This window comes from Euleptes europaea, chromosome 3 (genome assembly GCF_029931775.1).
Source record: "Euleptes europaea isolate rEulEur1 chromosome 3, rEulEur1.hap1, whole genome shotgun sequence".
In the NCBI taxonomy this organism is placed as follows: domain Eukaryota; kingdom Metazoa; phylum Chordata; class Lepidosauria; order Squamata; family Sphaerodactylidae; genus Euleptes; species Euleptes europaea.
In genome coordinates, this window is record NC_079314.1 from 40,801,342 (window position 1) to 40,821,725 (window position 20,384).

The 20,384-nt window shown below is 43.5% G+C and overlaps 1 protein-coding gene across 1 annotated transcript in view; it reads left to right on the forward strand.

The window, feature by feature from the left end:
• The window catches only part of ITPR2 (inositol 1,4,5-trisphosphate receptor type 2), a 237,638-nt gene that overhangs the window by 33,421 nt on the left and 183,833 nt on the right, over positions 1–20,384 (forward strand). Inside the window, exons 5-9 of the mRNA XM_056847486.1 lie at positions 3,892–4,050; positions 7,153–7,251; positions 8,809–8,892; positions 11,827–11,973; positions 12,125–12,220. Of these exons, the coding sequence (XP_056703464.1) occupies positions 3,892–4,050; positions 7,153–7,251; positions 8,809–8,892; positions 11,827–11,973; positions 12,125–12,220 (585 nt within the window). The remainder of the gene's footprint in view (positions 1–3,891; positions 4,051–7,152; positions 7,252–8,808; positions 8,893–11,826; positions 11,974–12,124; positions 12,221–20,384) is intronic.

Sequence of the window (20,384 nt, forward strand, 5' to 3'; positions counted from 1 at the left end):
CCCCTCCCCACACCTTTTGGTGTCCCTGTCTATAGAAATTCCAGTTTGTCACCACTGAGGACAGGAGTTGATAGTCTTGTTATGTAGAGGGTCCTGTACGTATGAAGTTCCCTTCCTCCAAGCACAGCCATGTGTCCATCTAACTTAGCATAGCAGCTGCTCTCTGTGGTCTTGAGCAGAGAGAGATCTTTCCTAACACCAGCTAATCTGAGACCCCAAAACTATAGATTGAACCTGGGACATCCTTCAAAGAAAACAGATGCTCTACCAATTGGCTCTCTCTAGTGTACATTAATGTACTTTGAAGAATAAATAGGGTTGGATCCAAGTATGTTTTTCCTTTGCTGTAATAGCGGTCATGCTGGTCTTGGCCCTTCTGATAGAGGAGGAGGGAAGGGTGATTTTTGGTGATTACTACCTCTCGCCACAGACCCCACTCTACTCCCATGCTTTAACCTTGACCCTCTGGAGCAGAATTTGGGGTTGCCAAGGACAGAGGAGGGGGAGAAGACCTGCTCCACTAGCTTCACTCTTCTGGTGGTGCTGTGGATCCAACCCATAATACAAGAAGTCTTATGTTCTTAATTGCTAAAGATACAGATGCCATGGCTTCCTTTGCCTCTGATTGCTCTAAGGAAAGGAGTGGTAAGGGAGTTAATTGGATATATTGGAAACTGAGGGGAAAGGAACTAAGTTTGACAAGGAAGGAGTTAAAGTCTGCATTTAACTGTCCTAATTAGGCTCTAGATCAGGGGTGGGGAACGTCAGGCCTGGGGGCCGTTTAAGGCCCGCAAAATCGTTTGGTCTGGCCCTTCGTGGGTCCTGGCAGATCTCTAGCTCAGAAGGATCTAAGACTGGTGATCCGCACCCTCCCACAGACAGGAATAGCCCCTGAGTTTGTTTTGCTGAGAAAAGGAACCCTTTCCCCCCTTGCAGAAGACTCGTTAGCTATGGAGCTGCTAGGACCACCCAAGAAACTGTGTTAACCCTTTCCCGCCCGGGCCATAGAGAAATGTATTGGTCGGCTAATTTTTAAGTTGATAATTTTGTATGGCCAGCGAATGATGTTATAAATATCCAAATGGCCCTTGGCAGAAAAATTCCCCACCCCTGCTCTAGATCATGATAAGAATGAGCCTGCAGTTCACTGGGTTTCGGTGATTCTTCCCTCCTTCTCTTGTGCATTATGCTGAGTTTGAAGACTTCCTGGTTTAGAACTGCAATTTTTTGATGTCCAAGTTGAATGCTTTAATTAATGTCATGGGATTTCTTACCACTAAACTAGGATTATACTGTTCTTTTGAATCCTGTTTAGCTGGCAACAGCTAAGCATTGTAGGCAAACTTAAGTTCTGCATGCACCCCACAATCCTCCTCTTCACATAACACATGAACTGATTTCAGAGAAATCAGCATGTTGTGTTTTAAAACCCAAAGCTTCAAAAACGTTATTAATACATCAAAATAACAAACAAACCTAAATTACTGCCCCAAAGTAATGTTTAATCCCCCCCAGACTACAAAAACAACACTTGGTATTATGAAATCTGAAAACCATGGAGAAAAAAAAAGGAAGGGTAAAACAGTTCTTAAAAGAAACTGCAGTTGAGGGAGTAGCTTTTGTACTTGATCTCAATAGCCATGGATTATAAAGGCAGGGAACTGCCAAGCCACAAAGGAAATTTTCTTCTTTGTAGTGTATTCCTGGGAATGCATTGTTCTAGGAATACCCCTTGGTCAAACAGCCAAGGGGTAACCCTGCCTCCAATTCAGTATAATAAGTTCAGTATGTTTTAATGCCATATTTAGTGCTTTTTAACTGTAAAAGTTAAAAACAAACCTTTAAATCGGTTATGAAAAAATGGACGTTAACTGACTTATCATACAGAGGCCTCAATCCACCGTTGAGTGAAACATGCCTGCAACCTTCCATACCTACCTCAATATTGGCAACATTGCTGCTTTCTTAGCAGTTGTTCTTATACTTGTCAGATGTTGTAATGAGAAGATCCCCCACCTGGTTCAGATTCCTTACGTATGTGCAAGAGTGATGTGGGGTGAATATTTTTCCTGCTACTATAATTTTCTGAGTTGAAATTTGTTTTTTAATGCACTGTTTCATAAAACTAAGTCCAGTCTACAAGTCAAACCGAATTGGGCAGTTTTATTCTTTGGAATTAATATATCTGCTTCCTACCTGAAAAATAATAATTCTCAACACCCCCCACCCCCATAAATGAATCAGTTCTACTCCTTTTTACGATTGGAAAATCTTTTTGAGATAGTTATATGGCATATCTAATTCAAATGGCGCGCTTGTAAATGTTTTGTTTATATGACTTATATTTAGTAAGCGCACCAAGCCACTTCCCAGTCACTGTAGGGCAGGGGTGTCGAACTCATTTGTTATGAGGGCCGGATATGACATAAATGTCGCTTGGTTGGGCCAGGCCAAGTGCACCATAACATTTAATGCCAGGTACCGGAGATGTAACCTTTATAGAAGACACAGGCAAAGCCAATTAATGATATTATTGTTTACCTAAAATACAAATATGCTTAAAACATAACACTGTTAAATAAAAGAAAATACTGTAAGAGTGTTATGTTTTAAACATGTTTGTATTTTAAGTAAAAAAATAAAGTAAGAATTAATATAATTAATTGGCTTTGCTTGTGTCTTCTGTAAAGTTTGTATCTCTGCTCCCTGGCGTTACATTAATTTTTTTTTTAAACTGGAGTGTGTGTGGGTGCCTTGGCTGGCGAGCATGCGGCGGACTCACCAGCCCAGATCTGGACCAGAGGAGGGGTGGTTGCTTTGGCTGGTGAGCCCACAGCCATCCCCCAAGACCAGAAAGAGAAAGAGAGAGAGACAGAAAGAGTGAAGCAGATAGAGAAAAAGAGGGAGAGAGAAAAAGAAAGAAAGGGAGAGGAAAGAGAAATAGAGAAAGAAAAAGAGGGAGAAGGAGAGAGAGAGAGAGGGAGGAGAGAGAGAAAGAGGGATGAAGAGAGAGAAAGAAAAAGAGAGGAAGAAATAGAGAGAGAAAGAAAAAGAGGGGGAGAGGGAGAGAGAAAGAGTGAGGAGGGAGAAAGAAAAAGAATGACAGAGTGAGAGAGAGAAAGAGAATGACAAAGAGGGATGAGGGAGGGCAGCTGGCTGGGCTCGTGGGGCGCTGTGCTCGCTGTGCCCAGAAAGGTATGGGGGAGGATTGCTGGCTGGGCTACCGAGGCCGCTGCAGCCTGGCAAAGCCCAGAAAGGGACTGGGGAGGGCTGATGGCTGGGCTAGCGAGGTTGTTGTGGCCCAGCAAAGCCAGATTGGGATGGGGGAGGGGGGGCATGAGCTGGCTGCCTTAGCTACGCGGGCCAGATAGAAGCCCTCCGCAGGTTGCATCCGGCCTATGGGCCGTATCTTTGACACCCCTGGTGTAGGGCATTTGAATGTTATCCAGTTCACAATTTTCTGTAAACCCGGTTTCACTACCTTACATGTCATACAAGGGATATACATCCCAAGGGGTTGGCTGAGACAGGCCATGGCTCAGTGTTAGGGCATCTGCTTGTCATGCAGAAGGTCCCAGGTTAAATCTCTGACATCTCCAGTTAAAAAGACCAGGCAGTGGGTGATGTGGAAGATCTCTATCTGAAACTGTGGAAATCCACTGCCAGTCTGAATAGACTATACTGAAGTTGATGGACAAATGGTCTGATTCAGTATAAGCAGTGTATGCTAGCTTTGTACAAGCACCACTAGGCCCCAGGGCTGCAGGGCTGGAAGTCATTGGAACAGACCCAAACCAGCCCAGGAGGAACCACATTGGTTCTGTGTTGGGCTGTAGCAGTAGTATCCATGTGCGCGTGTATGTATGTGTGTGTTCATTGTATCATTGACAGCTGCTTCACATCAAAAGCAATAAGTACCTTACAGTCAACAAGAGATTGCCAGCCCTGTTGGAGAAGAATGCTATGCGGGTCTCTCTGGATGCTGCTGGGAATGAGGGGTCATGGTTTTACATCCAGCCCTTTTGGAAGCTGAGGAGTGAAGGTGACAATGTAAGTGAATGGAAAATAAAACGTTTCTGGGGGGTGGGGTGGGAGACTTGAGTAGTAATAGAACAGAGGCCAGGGGTCACTTCCCCGCATCCAGAATATTTCTAGAATCTTGAACCCTTTCTCGTGGATTTCTTACCACTCTGCTCTCCAGTGCCATATGCTCCAAATAGGATGCAGTGCATCTTGGAATATCCTTTTAAAAAGGCAGACATAGAATAGATTTCATATTCAAACAGGGCCCAAGCGGGAGTTCTCTTGCAATGCAAGGCTTTAAATGCATGAGCATCTCCCATGCATATAATCTCATGGGCCTATGAAAGTGGGAGAAATCATGTATCTGATTCTGAACTTGGCTTCAGAGGCCACGTGCAGCAAGGGAAGATATTTTTACAAACCTTGGGGAGCCCCCAGGTTTTCAGAAGAAGCAATGTGTGTGTGTGTGTGTGTGTGTTGGGTAGGGGAGGGGGTCAACCCCAGCAAAACGGAGAAGCCATGTTGACACGCCCTCCAAGATCCTGCTTGGCATTATGCCTAGCAACCCCACGCAATGAGGCATTTTAAATCAAAGAAAGTAAGGAAGGGTCAAGGGGATGGGGGGGGAAGAGAGAGTGGTGCCAGGGTGGTTGAGAGTGGGGCGAGGGGGGCACGGAGGAAGCGGCAGTGAGAAGGAGGCAGCAGAAGTGAGCAAGTAGAGGATCTCTTATTTCAGGAACTTTTCAAGAAACGATGGCTCTTGGCTTCTGTCTCTGAATGACTGATTCAATTCTACAGGTTTGTTTTGTCTAACGCATTATCTGGTCTTAGATGACTGTAAGTAAACTTTATGTGCAGCATGGCACGTGAGAACAGGTTGCAATAAGTAATGGGGGGGCACTTTTCCATCACTGAATGTTTTGGTGTTAAAAAGATACACATCAGTGTGTATATATATATGTGTGTGTGTGTGTGTTTATGAGCATGGTGATCCCAGGCTTGGTTACTGATCTATTTCATTTTTGTAAAAAATGAATAGTGGGGAAAAATGACTCCAAATAATTAGTTTTGACTTTGTAAGGTTGGCATTTGATATAATATGGTTTAAAAATTGGAATCCATGGCCTGGTCAGATACTGTCAGGTGCCAGTCGAGTTGGGGAGGGAGTATGGCTCGGTTGTGGTGCACTTAATCTGCACACGGAAAGGCCCACATTCAGTCCCTGGTATCTAAAGGTCACATCTGATGGCAAAGATCGCTGTCTGAGATGCTTGGGAGCCCCTCTCAATCGGAGCAGATGGTCTGGTTGATGGCAGCGTCATGTGTTCAAGCATTTAAAGTATCAGTTCATTAGGATATAACAAAGGCCATAGAAAAAAATGCACATTAAAAAAAATGATGGTGTTCTAGAGCAGTTTCTTAAACTGTGGGTCGCGACCCCACATGGGGTCGTGTAACTGAATGTGGGGATCGTGATATTAATTTTTTTAAAAAAGAAATTTCTTTATGATTCATTATCAGTAAATGTTTGATTTGTATACCTATTTTATATACCTATATACCCAGGGCTGTGTAAAAATGTGTCAGGCGAAAAGGGGTCATGAGTGAAAAAAGTTTAAGAAGCCCTGTTCTAGAAGACTCTGGGTGCCCCACTCCTCAAAATCACAGGGAGGACCTTTCTCCCCACAGCAAATGCAGTGGTTTGGGTGGAAGTCTTGGCACCTGTGACCTACGTTGGTGTGATGTGTGTGTGTGTGTGTTTGCTTTCTGCTTTCTCCTAAGCCTTCAGTCCTGTTCAACTACTGCATACAGCCAAGAATCAGATATGGCTTAACTGGGAGGTGAGAGGCCAGAAACTTTCTGGAGAGCATTAAGGTGTGCAGAACAGTTTGCATGTGTGGCACTCACATGCAGACACCTACAGGTATGCATGTTTCTCTGTCTCCTGCAGTGGTGGGGAGCAAGGGACCTCCAACCTTACCACTGCTGTCAGGTGACCCCATGATGCATTAAAGAGTAAGCTTCCATGCTCGTGCGCAAGGGCGTTCTTGACAGTATTTGACCTTGGTCACTGGAGTGGCACCTGAGCCTAATTTTACTGATGCTGTTCTAAGGATGAATTTGCCAATGTGTTAAGCAAAGCATTTTAAAGCATGTGTTCTAAACGTAGCATGCATGGTTTTCATTTTTCATAGTCACTTTGTGGTTCTAGCTTGCGTGTGTGGCAGCTTTTCTGTATGCTGGGATATACACTGAATTGCTGTGAACACAACTCTCACTTGTAGGTTAAACTTCACCAGCTCTTGCTCTAGTGTGTGTTAATGGGTCATCTTTTATGAATTTATAAACACTGTTGCTATTCTTGATTTTAGATGAAGGGCAGTTTTAAAGGTTAATTTTGTTGGGGTTGATAGTGATAGTGGAAAAATCCCTACAACTGAGGTTTGGTATCAGGACAGGCAATTTTAGAAGTCTTTGATATCAGACACTCTAGAGTCGAGGAAATGGTTAGGCCTGTTGCCGTCAATTGGAAGTGTGTGCTCCAGAATCTGTGGGAAATTGTCTGGCTATGATGGTAGTGGCCTAGATCACAGTAGACCCCCACCCCCCAAAGTTGTAGTAGCAGCTCCAGGGAAAATCTGGAAACATGTGTAAAACATGGAGTCCTATTTAAAGACATACTACTTCTAGGAGCTTTATAATGAAAACCTCATTTTTTGCTTAGATGGGCATTTCCCACAATATCAGATCTAAATTCAGTGTCTATATAGGTCTTCTATTTGAATTAGTGGAAATATTCAGTTCTCTCAAATTCAAACAGTAGAATTCCTTAGGTAGATTTTATGAACTTTCTGTTCAAATTAAGATGAAAGGGGCAAATATGTTGAACTTTCCAAGCCCTCTCCAGAAAGAAAAATACAGGGACTCCTTCAGCTTGGTGGTCATTCCTCTTCCATAGCCTTTTGAAGTTCTGGAACCTATTAAGAACTCAACGCTGTGACTCCACAATTCTGTAGTATGCTGGGCCTATGAACTGAGAATACTTAAAAATAACAACTCTAAAAATAGTAATACAGTGAGAGGAAATATAGCCATTGCACTGAACTGATGTCTGCTTTGATTCTCTAGATTGTTGTTGGAGACAAAGTGGTCCTCATGCCGGTCAACGCGGGGCAGCCTCTTCATGCCAGCAACATTGAACTCCTGGACAACCCAGGATGCAAAGAGGTGAGTCTGCCAAGAGTCAATGTAGCTGACAAGGCAGGAACCTAGCAAGGAGGAGCTTCTCTCTGGAGTACGGCTTGAGGTCAGTAGAACATTGAGGTAACTGCAAGCCCTCTATGCACAGTCTATGCATGCATGTGATCTGTGGCTTGTGAGAACAGCATCTAGGGACATAGACATCATCACTGTGGCTAGGAATATTTGAAAAAACTGATTAAGAGGATGTCATACAGGTGGGTATGCTTCCTAGGCATGAAGACACTACTCCCGAGCCACTGATTATGAGTTATAGGTTGGGGAGCAAGGATCAGTCTGTTTGGGCCTGCTTCCCTCTACGCCTGCTGGTTCACAGCACATGCAGTTTGTGTGCAGAGAGCCAGTAGAAACGCTGCACTGAAGGCAGAATTGGGCATGATAAAAGGCTGAAACCTATGCTTTCACGCCAGGAGTCTCCCCCTTCATCCGTACGCTGTGTAATACCACTTAGCCCACTTCCTGATATCGTTGCTGTGACTGCATCCTGGCTAGACTGTTGCACTGTGTTCTGAGCAGGGCTGCCTTTGAACTTGGTTCCATTAGTACACAATGCAGGGGCTGGATTGCTCACCAGCCTTAATTATAGAGAATCGTATCTTTCCAGTTTTCCATCTGAGCTGGCTGCCTATTCGCTTCTGTGTGCATTCCCTTGCCGATGCTGGAGGTAGCCAAAGATATGACACAGTGTTGGGAACACACAAGTGTGTGAACACTGAGCTAGTTGTATTGTTTTTAAACTGGGAAGAAAAGGAAGATTTGGCACGAAGATGCCATTTTCGTCAGCAGGTATTGTCTTTTGTAGTGCCTAGTTCTGCTCTGTGAGACCTTTCTCTTCCAGGGGAGGCTTTCATTGAAAACACTGACAGGGGACACAGTTTCTGGGAGTGGTGTGGAAAGCCCCATTAGGCCCCACATCTTCTCTCCTACTGCCACTGCCCCCCTTTCTGCCACCACTGTTGTTTCCCTTCATGTGCAGTTGTTCTACTTCTGTCCAAATGACACCTGAGCATTTTGGGAACTAGGTGAAAGTTTTTAGATTGGGAGGGAGCTGATTCTTTGGCTGCAGCTTCCTCCAATCCTGCATTTTATCACAAAAGGTCACAGTGAACTTCCTCAGGCGTGAGGCAATTCTTGGGGGAACCCATCAGCTGGAACTCTAAGAACACAAGACCAGTTGTAGCTGGAACCAAATCTCTGTCTAGTCCAGTGTTCTGTTTTGAGTAGTCATCAACTACATATCTCTATCTGGAGTTTACAAACAGGGCATAAAAATGATACCTTTCCTCTTTTGTTTGTTTTCATTGTCTGGTATACAGCTTTGGAACATGGAGGTTCAGGTTACCTGTCTGATAGATTTTCTCCCCATGAGTTTGACTAGTTACCCTCCCATCGTCTTTTTATCTAACAACAATAGATGTTGTACTAAATATCAGCAAGCAAAAGCCTGGGAAGGCTGAGGGATTATAGAAACATAGTGTGCATCTTACACAATGAAACCGACAATTCTGTGTGTATTGGCTGCAGGTGAATGCTGTCAATTGTAACACCAGCTGGAAAATAACCTTATTTATGAAATACAGTTGCTACAGAGAGGATGTGCTTAAAGGGGTAAGTATGAATGACAAAAACAAACAAACATTGAGCACCTTGTAAAATGGCCTGCCTGATGAAGTCAGGAAGGTTCCTACTCTCCTGGCTTTCCTCAAACTATGCAAAACTGAATTATTCAGGAGGGCTTTTTTACTCAGGCAAGAAGACCATGTTGTAATTAAATATTTTCAGAAAGATGTTTTGGCAAAGGAATAGGGACTGTGGTCTGTGCTATGCTGTCTTGCTTGTATAGTCCTGCTGTAAGTATCCCTTTTTAATGTAGGTTCTGAAGTGTGTAACATGCCATGCTAATGCTTATGTTTGGTTTCAGCCCTGTTTTCAGACTTTCTGCTCATTTGCAGATTTCTGCAATCCATACCTCCACTGCATTTTTATTCAATGCCCCATTCCTGTTGATTGAAATTGTCTAGTGCTGTGTGAGTTTCAGTGAGAAAGGCAGACTATAAATGATGTAAATAAATATACTTTAATATACTTTAAGTACTGCATCTGAATCATTATACACCGGTCTGTATATGGACAGGCCATGCCGTGCAATGGGACCAGTCATGACTTCCATTTAGAGCTTGAAAAAATCCGATTTTGAAGACAATTCCTGGTTTCTTTAAAAAAGCTAATTTGGGGCGTTAAAAACTCCAAATGCTAAATAGTGGCTTTTGCACATTTGCATGCATTGCCAAAGAACAAATGCCAGCGTTTTGGTGGTTATTTGGGGTTGCTGAAGCAACCCAAAATAGTGCACAAAATACAGCAGCAGCAGGTAGGGGGTATGACCTATAACTAGAGTGGTAAGTTGGGGGAGGGACACAAGCTGTCGAGAAGCAGACTGGGAAGGGAAAACTGGATTTCTTCTCACAGGTGTCCTCTCTTGTAGTCTTTTGAGGCTGTTCTGACATGAGAGAGATCACAAATTATGTTGCTGTGAAATTGGCTAAATGGAATAAACATGGCTGATTTATGTTGTCCTTGTTCATCAAAATAATTATTATTTCTTTGTCAGATGGTGGTTTCCTCCCTATCTTTCTCCCTGTATTCAGAAAGATCTCCCTCTCTCAGCTATAAAGAGAAGAGTGTCGATGTTTTGGGTTTAGATTAGTGGCTCAGTGGTAGAGCATCTGTTTGGCATGCAGATAGTCCCAGGTTCAATCCCAGGCATCTCCACTTAAAGAATCTGGCAGTGGGTGATGTGAAAGACCTCTGCCTGGGACCTTGAAGAGCAGCTGCCAGTCCGAAAAGACAATACTGACTTCGATGGATCAGTGGTCTGATTCAGTATAAAACAGCTTAATGTGCTCAGAATATGATGCTGGAACACATAAATCTTAGAGAGCCAGGGTGGTGTAGTGGTTAAGGTGTCTGACTAGGCAATGGGAAACCCAGATTCGAACCCACACTCTGCCATGGAAACTTGCTGGGTAACCTTGGGCCAGTCACACACTCTCAGTCCTGACCCTGGCTAGTATTTGGATGGAAGACCTCCAAGGAATACCAGGGGCGTGATGCGGAGGCAGGCAATGGCAGACCACCTTTGAACATCTGTTGCCTTGAAAACCATATGGCGTCCACCATAAGTCAGCTGTGACTTGATGGCAAAAAAACCCCCATTTATAGTAAGGAAAATACAAAGATGTCTGAATCCTACAGAGCAAATAGTTGTAACAACTTTGGCAAAACTTACCTTTTAAAATTATTATTTTTTACAAATTACATTGAAGGTGACAGAATATAAACATCTCAGATTGCAAAACTTTAGAAAGGAGAAAAACAATTGTAAACATCAACCTTGCAGATTCAGTGTAGATTTCCAAAATTGTCTAACATTCCCAAATGTTAGCAAACATTTATTTTATATGGTCTCCTATCTTTCAAATGTACAAATTCAGTCAGTTTAGCTATTTCTGTGATTTGCCCAGCTTTTTTTGGATTCCTTCTCTAATGGAGAGAGTAGAAATATGGCAGTTTTGGGCTATCATCATTTTTGTCAGTTGTCCGAAAGTCTCATTCTGAGAATCAGTTGTTTGATGGTTGCTAAGTCTACATTTAATTAGTGTATTAAGAGGTTGGATAATAATTTCTAGCAAAAGTTTGTAGTGGTCAGTAGGAAGTCTGTTTGGGCCTAGGGATTTATTTAACGTCAGGCTTCAAACTGTAGTATCTTGAACTGATAATATTTAGTACAATTCACAGCCAATCTTCTGCATTGATTGGGGCAGGTTTAACTTTGCAAGAAAATCATGAATATTTTGAGGAGATGGGTTATTGAAATTATATAAGTGATGATAGAAGAAAAATGCACCCGCTTGATTGTTTCTCCTTGCAGTCCCTTCCTGTAAATTTTAATATTTTGGGGGCTGTTCTTGTATGAGAGAGATCACAAACTATGTTGCTGTGAAACTGGATAAATGCAATAAAATGTTGCTTTCCATATTGTAGTGTCCATTATTTTCCTTTAATAATCCTGTGAAGAAGAATAATTTCTTTGCAAACTGGTATTCCCCACCCTCATCTTTCTCCTTGTATTAGGGAGTTGATCGGGTTGCCAACCTCCAGGTACTAGCTGGAGATCTCCTGCTATTACAACTGATATCCAGCCGATAGAGATCAGTTCCCTGGAGAAAATGGCCACTTTGGCAATTGGACCATATGGCATTGAAGTCCCTCCCCTCCCCAAACCCCGCCCTCCTCAGCCTCTGCCCCAAAAACCTCCCGCCAGTTGTGAAGAGGGACCTGGCAACCCTAGGAGTTGAGAATAAACGCACACACCTATATATACACACACATACACAATCTCACCTGTAACAAAGAGAATGGCCACATGTGTGGTTCAGGTTATCCCAAAGTTCTTATAGTTCCAAAAACTACATAGAGGGCTGACACTGGCAGAGCAATAGCTATAATAGCATTGGTAAAACTTCACTTTTGTTCATCCAGGGGGATGTTGTCCGCTTGTTCCATGCTGAACAGGAGAAGTTTCTTACCTGTGATGAATATCAGAAGAAACAGCACATCTTTCTTCGGACAACGCTGCGTCAGTCGGCCACTTCTGCAACGAGTTCTAAGGCCCTGTGGGAAATCGAGGTGGGTGGGGCCACTGACTCTGATGTTTTCCCCATTAAGTGACCTCATGATATTTAACTCCCAAGGGTGATGATGAAGAATTGTAACCATCTCACAGCTATCTTATTCTGTGTGACTACAATAAGTTATCTGTGGGCCTTCTTTCCCGTAGGTGGTGCATCACGATCCGTGCCGTGGAGGTGCAGGACAGTGGAACAGCCTCTTCAGATTTAAACATCTGGCGACTGGAAACTATTTGGCTGCAGAGGTGAGAATAGCTGTCTACAGTAAAGAATGCTCTGCTGGAAGGGTCTGTGGCCAGCTGGTACCTAGTAGGGTCTCAGGAGAGTAGCTACTGTTGGAAGTAGGATTGCACGAGCGTTTGTATACAAGGTTAGTTGTTTGTGTGAAGGGCTATCCACCTGCTTTGAGTGGAGGGTAACCATATTATTCTTGATTTGGCTGCGACAGTTAAATAACATAGGCTGTTCCTTAGGGCATGCCTGTGACTAGACTGGGCTTAATGTGCGACTTGGGCTAGCTTGTGTTAAAATTCTCAGCACCTCAGGATATTGTGGCTTCCCCCCACCCCGTTCCCCCAACATCCTCTTCTGAGCTGTGAAGAGATATGAATGACTAGGAGCCAGGCTGGTCTAAGAAACAGAATGACCCTGTTTTCGCTGTCATAGTGGAGGAAGGATGCCTGTTTTTAAGTGTGAGGAGCATGAATAGTCCTCTCCTAAGAGGCTATTGCTGAATGTGGGTCGGCAGAAAGACTGCTGCTGATTAAAGAGGCTCCTGTCTTCTGGGTAGGGTTTTTGTGTACACCCGATATGAAAAAGGCTGCTTTGCCAGGAAGCCGGAATAGTTATGTTCCCTGACTTTTTTCCATCTTGACTTCTTGTGCGGTTTTTGCAATGTATGTGCAAGATTAGGTGTCTCTGGCTACTGGGGCGTGAAGGCTAACTACTGGTGACTTCGTTCTTTTAACTTCTGATATTATTCTAGGTTTGCAGAAATATATGGCCTAGCCCTAGATGACCCCTCCACACACAGTTTTTTTGGGGGTCACTATTAGAAATGGAAGAACCATTTAAGAACATCAGATTTCTAAAGGACCTTATGTGTTGCAGCTAGACTGTAAATCATTCAGACAAAGCAAAGTGACTGCTTATCTTAGCTCTTTCATCTCAGAAAGATTAGGCGGCAGTTTGGATTATCAGTAACGTCACACACACGGCCATTGTTTGTTTTGTTGGAGCCGTTCTAATAAAGATATCTGCAGTAAAATACGAAGAACAAACCACTGCAGGAACAGCCTGAACGGGTTTGGAATATGGAATCTTTAGCTTTTTTTCTTTTTCTTTTTTCTTTTAAAGTTGCTACACTCCAGTTCTGTTTGGAAGAAACCTGGAGTTTGCAAGTTAGGCTTCTCTTCTGTGATAGATTCCCCCCCCCCTGCTTGTGGCAACACCTTTTTTATCTCTCAGTAAGACTTTTAATGTAGGCCATCTTGGCTGCATCGAAGATCTAATGGGTTGTCCTCTTTTGGTCAAACCCTTTAACGTGGCTTGCCTTGCCAGCCTTTTTCTCCTCTGAACTAGGCCTTGCAGGACAAACAAATGCAAAAGTCTTGCCCTCTCTGTAAAGTGTGTTGTAGTGACTCTCAAGTCTTCATCTGATGAACTGGGGCCCACAAACAGGTTGTGTTCCAGCTTGAGTTGGTCACACTGATTTAAGCAAAGGGGGGAGGAAGTGGACAGATGGGAGAAAAGAGAGCTGCTCATGGTGCAGACCGGGGTGGTCTTCAGGGCATGGATTGGGACCTTCAGGTTGTGTCAGGGAGCCCCCCTACGTGCTGTGTTCTAAGCTCTTAAAGAGCTGTCCTGTTATTGTTCTTGCTATTGCCTTTTGGAAGGAACCGCTTCTGTTGTGCTTGCATAAAGAGTGAGGGTGCCACATGCAAGCTGAGAGGAGCATAAGGGTAGTGAGGGGAGGTTCCTCAGGGTGGAGGGGATTCATCCATGGCTCTAATGCCTGGCTTGTTCTTCTCTGTAGTTTAATGTCTATCTGGGTGCTCGGGTTGTGTTTCCTGTTCCCAGCTCTCTTGGTTTTCTGCCTTGACGCTGTTGTGGTTATATGACCTCTGACTTCTCATCTGCTTGTCATGTGAATGTGCTGCCTTACGCTTGCATCTTAGTGGTCCATGTGCTGCTGCTTAGGGGCATAACTTTCAATCCTACATCTGGAAAGCCTGAAGACTACAGGTGTAGACCAGTCCAGTCAAAGCTTGAATGCTGCTTTTCACCTGAGCTTGCAGGGGGAGTGGCCATGTTGTGCCTTTTCTAAGGCAGTGTTTCCCAACCTGTTGGTCCCCACCCAAAGGTGGGTTCCGAAGCCTGTGAAAGTGGGTCCCAGACTTTTGCAGTTTTATTGATTTGTGCATGCTTTATTTCCTAAAAAAAAAACTAGAGGTCCCCATAGTAAGTAAAGTTGGACTTGTGGGTCACCATACCAAAAAGGTTTGGTAAGTGTTGTTTTAAGGGACATCTGGTATATTTACAGGGCTCTTGAGAGGATTTATAGATTTAGAAGCTAATGTAACTTATAGATTTTGAAGCTGACCAGAGGATTTTTTTGGTGTCTGTCTTGATTTTGGCATGCTCTCTACTGGCTCTCCTCTTTCCTTGGTTTAGTGTGACAGAGGTACTTTTTCAGACTTCTCTGGCACTGTAATTTGGTAAAGCTTCTTAGCAAGAATTAAAGTTCTGCCCTTGGGCATAAGTTTAATATATTAATAAACCCAATGAATTTTTTGCAGTAACTTTCTTATTCTTCATTATGGCTATAGAATTGTTTTCAATACTTATCAACCCTGCTTCCTTCTTTTTAAAACAAAAAGGGATTTGTGCTTTTGTCCCTTTTTACAAATAATCATTTGGTATGTAGGACCATTGAGTAGGCTAGAAATACAGGTTTTTCCAGAGGAATAATCACATGTGATTCCTCCATGCTCTCTGTAAATGATTCCCCTGGAATTCTTCCACGAGGTCTCTTCTGGAGCCCATGTAAAGCAGATAGCAGATTCAATAGATGTCTTGTATCCCTTCTGGTTAGCCCATTTTTCAGGCTAGTGAATATTTAAAGCTGGCGTACCTTGGAGCCAACCCTGCTAAAGCATGTACATATTTTTTAATCCAGCCTCCCTCCCAGGCATTTATGAGTGTATGCCCAATTTTACCTACACAACAGTCTTATAAGGTAGATTAGTCTGAGAGAACAACTGGTCCAGGGTCATCCAGCGAAGTGTTATTTTTTGATTGTTTGGTTTTAATGGCTGTGTAGACATTTGAACTTCTGCCTGGCACATGACCTGCTACCTCACACAGATTCAGTGAGTAAAATTAGCTGTACTTCTTTGTAGATTTGGACCCAGTAGCAAGTTTGTCTTGCTAGGCTGTACAATTGATGGGTGTCCTCTAGAGTGAGACCCAGAACTCTATTAATGAGCTTCCTTTGCTTAAGCATTCCAAGTCTTGCCTTCTACAGTGTGTGGGTGGCCATGACGTTGCAGAACCTGGTTCTCTTATGTGACTACAGGATGTTCTAATCAAATAACTATTCTAATAGATATCAGTAGAAGAAGAAGAGTTGGTTTTTATATGTCAACTTTCTCTACCGCTTAAGGAAGAATCAAACCGGCTTACAATCACCTTCCCCTCCCCACAGCAGACACCCTATGAGATAGGTGGGGCTGAGAGAGCTCTTAAGAGAACTGTGACTAGCCCAAGGTCATCCAGCTGGCTTCATATGTAGGAGTGGGGAAACCAACCCAGATTAGCGACCGCCGCTCATGTGGAGGAGTGGGGTATCAAACCCAGTTCGCCAGATCAGTGTCCACTGCTCCAAACCACCTCTCTTAACCACTACACTACATTGATATGTTTAGGGAGAACAACTGGTTTAGACTGTACCAAACAACTTTAATTGGAAGCCTCTTGCCAAAAGGAAGCCAGAAGCCAGGGGAAAAAAGGAAAGGTCCCACTGAAGATGTAATAAGCTTTGGAGGTCTACCTATTCTATCAGGTTCCTAAAATCTGGTGAATCTTAGGGAAGTCTGGTGATGGTTCCAGAAGCAGTCCTCTTCCTAAAGAGGTGACACTCACTTGAGGTTACTTGCAGCCTTACTCCAAAACAAAATATGGTGGATGCTGGAAAGTTCTTTGTGTTGCATAACTTCCTGGCCAGGACATTGCTGTGTAGATTCACTGTTCCAAGGACTGTTAGCTGCTTTTCACGAGGCAAGCCCTCTTGCATTGCTATTTGAAAAAAACCTTGCACAGAGGTTTAGAACTTACCCATCCCAAGACAAGGAAGGAAAAGAATTCAGTATTCTGAGAATCTTCACTCTCAGTGGTGGTGGTGGTGGTGGTGTCTATGCCCAAGTTTTAGTTCTTAGGGAAGTGTGCAGGTTTGAAAGTTTGTAGGCAATCCCGGTAAAATCTCCTGTGAGTGAGGCAGCTGAATAAGATTATTAATAAGGGGCTGCAGTACCCTGTGTAGCCTTTTGCCTTCTCCCATGACTAGCAGAGGCAAAACAAATTATGCAGAACAATCAAGCCTGTCAAACTTTGCATAATTTGTTTGGGTTTGGGTTTTTGTAGCGCATTGTACAATCCATCCTGCCTTCGGTGTTTTTTTGCATGTATTCTCAGTCCCCGTTTGGAAATGTTCCCAGTTCTGTCTTCGTGGCCAAAGAGCTGTGTGCGTTGGGTCTGACCAGCACATCAGATGCTCCAGGCTGGTATCCATGCAGCTGGGTCTTTCTCATGGCCAAAGCTAACCTTCTGATTGCCGTAATCACCAAGATAAGAGCCTCTTTGAACTGGATGGTGGCTTTATTGATGGCACTCAGCTAAAACATACATGACCCAGAGCTGGAGTTACTGTTATCTCATACTGTTCCTTGAAGTGCATGTGCAATTAATACTACGAGGGCTGTTCCTCTATCACTGGAGGTATTTGATTTTATAAATGGGATCTGGGACTCTTAAGGTGCCGCAATGCAGCTTGTGGTCATCCTACATTGAGATGGGGGCTAATTAGGGTTTCCAACTCTGGGCTGGGAAATTCCTTAGAGAGCTCAGCATCCACCATCCAAAGCAGGCTTTTTTCTCTGTAGTCTTCAATTTTTGGACATTTCTAGGCCACACACAGAGCAGGGTAACTCTATGCCTGATTCTGTGTATGACTACTTAGAAGCAAATCTCATTGGGTTAAATTGGAGCTTACTCCCACATGGGAGGACCTAGTACTGTAGTCTTAAGTACTTAACTTTACACCTCTCTATATACAGCCATGAGATGTCTACCTTTCCAGTCTACCAACAGCTTCAAACCTTGCATGTGCATTCATTGAAAGAACTTATTAAATTGTGGCTGTTTTGCTTCTGGGAAAATGAAAAATCACTCCACCAGGTGGCAGTGCCTGCTCACTGTTTAAAATGCCAAAATCTAAAGTTGTGCATGTGTGTATTCACACACAGAGACACAAATGCACACACACACGACTGCGATTGAGGCAGCCAGTGTAGTAAAACCACTGTTTTTGATTTAGTTCCGTTTCAGCATTGAAATTCTATTTGTTTGCCTCCAGATTGTCTGTTAGGTTAAGCCAACATATTAGAGGAGAAAACAGCCTTGTTAAAAGTTAGCCCAGAAGCATGATAAATTTATATCTGTTGGGCTGTGGGATCAAAGCAGGCGGGCAGCTGGAATTCCTGGGCAAACCAGGAAGCTGGATTCTTTATTTTCAGTTCCATGGGAAGAGTAATGAGGGGCAAGGGAGGCGGGGCCCCTCAAGAGGTATGAAGGCCAGAATGTACAATCTGCCATTCTGCTTTTATGTGCTTGATGCACCTTGCAGTTTTTTTAAAAAAAGTGTTCTTGGAATAATTCATTGTTACAATAATAAACAAAGTCATAAAACAAGAACAAGAGCAAAATTCAGTTCACAAAATTACGACAAAGTTTTTGAGGTTCAGCTTCCGAGTGTCCATTATCAGCCATGTCAGTGCAGCATGGTACATTAGAGTGGCCAGGTCCCTCTTAGCCACCGGCGGGAGGTTTTGGGGGCGGAGCCTGAGGAGGGCGGGGTTTGTGGAGGGGAGGGACTTCCATGCAAAGAGTCCAATGGCCAAAGCAGCCGTTTTCTCCAGGTGAATTGATCTTTCATCGGCTGGAGATCAGTTGTAATAGCAGGAGATCTCTAGCTAGTACCTGGAGGTTGGCAACAATCATAGATTTGCTGTTTGTAGCCTGGTGCAGATTCCACATCTTCCCTGAACCCTGGTTAAAAGCTTGGGAGTGCCTCAGAAGCTCACACTGTCTCCTCCCCAAGCCCTTCTCTCTCCCCGCATCGGTTTTTACCATGCAGCAGCACTTAACTTACTTAATTTATACCCTACCTTTATCCCCAGTGGGGACCCAAAATGGCTTACGTCATTCTCCCTTTCCATTTCATCATCGGAACAACAACTCTGAGTGGTGGGTTAGGCTGAGAGAGGGAGTGGCCTGAGATCACCTGTCAAAATTCCATGGCAAAGTGGGGATTTGAACCTGGGTCTCTCAGATCATAGTCTGGTACCGTAACCACTACACCATACTGGCTATGTTGGTCCTGAAGTAAACACAATCCACAGTTACCTTCTAACCAGGCTTTTAAAACCATGCTGGATTTAAACTCTGGTTTAAACCATGATTAATATTGGCATCAGAGCAGAGAGTGGAGGGGGCAGAAATTGTGTGGAAGAGAGAGAACTTATGAGCTATGGGGGCACTTTGTCTTTAGCCATGGGTGCAAAGTTGGGAAGTGTTATATCTGCCCCATGCCTGATTTCCAAGCAGGCTAGTGTTGTTTTACCATCCTGCAGACAAAATACCATGAAGGAACTGTATTGGGGGCTCAATAATAGACCAGGCTTTTCCAGACATCTTCCTGGTGCTCATCTTTGCAAAACTGAAGATGCTTCAACTGACGTCTTGATGCCACCCTGAATCCTCTGTGGACTGCAGTTAAGGCAGAAATGATCTGTTAAGTGATCCTGAACTTGCAGTCTTACTTAAGAAATTAACAACATAAGAGGCTCCTGGCTGGATTAGATCATGGTCCAACAAGTCTACCTTTCTTTCCTGGCAGCCTAGCAGTGAGCAGGCACTTGGTGGCCCACCAGTGATTGTCTAGTTATCAACCAACTGACCTGTCTTCAGACCATCCCTGATGGATGGTGCCCATCCTAAGCAAAGTTATTTCCTTCTAAGCCCATTGACTTTGATGCATGTAGAAGAAGAAGAAGAGTTGGTTTTTATATGCCGACTTCCTCTACCACTTAAGGAAGAATCAAACTGGCTTGCTATCACCTTCCCTTCCCCTCCTCACAACAAGCACCCTATGAGATAGGTGCGACTGAGAGAGTGTGACTAGCCCAAGGTCACCTAGCTGGCTTCATGTGTGTAGGAGTGGGGAAACAAATCCAGTTCACCAGATTAGCCTCCACTTCTCATGTGGAGGAGTGGGGAATCAAACCTGGTTCTCTAGATCAGAAGGGTGTAATTCTGCTTAGCATAGCACTCTGAAGGAATGTAAAGTGCTTCAGGAACATTACAATAACTCTGCAGGGATGTCAGCACTATTATTATCATACGGTGGAGCAGGTAAACTGAGGGATTGTGGCTTACTTAATGTCACCTGATGAGTTCATGGTTAAGGTGAAATGAGAACTGGAAGTTTCCTGGGCTACGTCTCACTGTTAGGACATCAGTTTTCATAATTTTGGGTAGGCTAAATCTCAAGGCAGATGCCACAAACACACACTCAGTGGGTTAACATGGTAGCAATAGGCCTCTGAATAACTCTGACATATTTGAATATGAGTTAAAGTCCTTTGAGGATATTGAAAGCTAATCAGTGTGCTATTAGCAGCAAATAAAGCCAGTGCAATGAAGATGAAAGGCTTGGAAGTGTATTTTTTTCTGTTTAATGCTATGGCCTTTTTGATTGAGTGCCGTGTCTTTGTGGCTGAGCACCAAACACTAAGGAAATGTTTCCATGGGATTCTTTCTGTACCGAAAGGGCTTCCACATTGACTCCTGTTATTAAGCCAGCTAGTAAAATATTTACTGAGTAAAAACTGGACAATGTAAATGGGCTTTCCTCAGACAGACAGTTGAAGCTCGTCTGTCCTTACAGGCAAAACTTAAGGAAGATTGCATTGTGATAATTTTTTATTTTATTTTATTGGAGGACAACAATAACAATTAACAATAACAGCAACTAAAAGAAGCGGGGAAAAAGGGACAATCTTCATGATTTAAAATACAATATATCTATATACACATAAAATAACAACAGGATTCCTATGCTACAGCTTATTT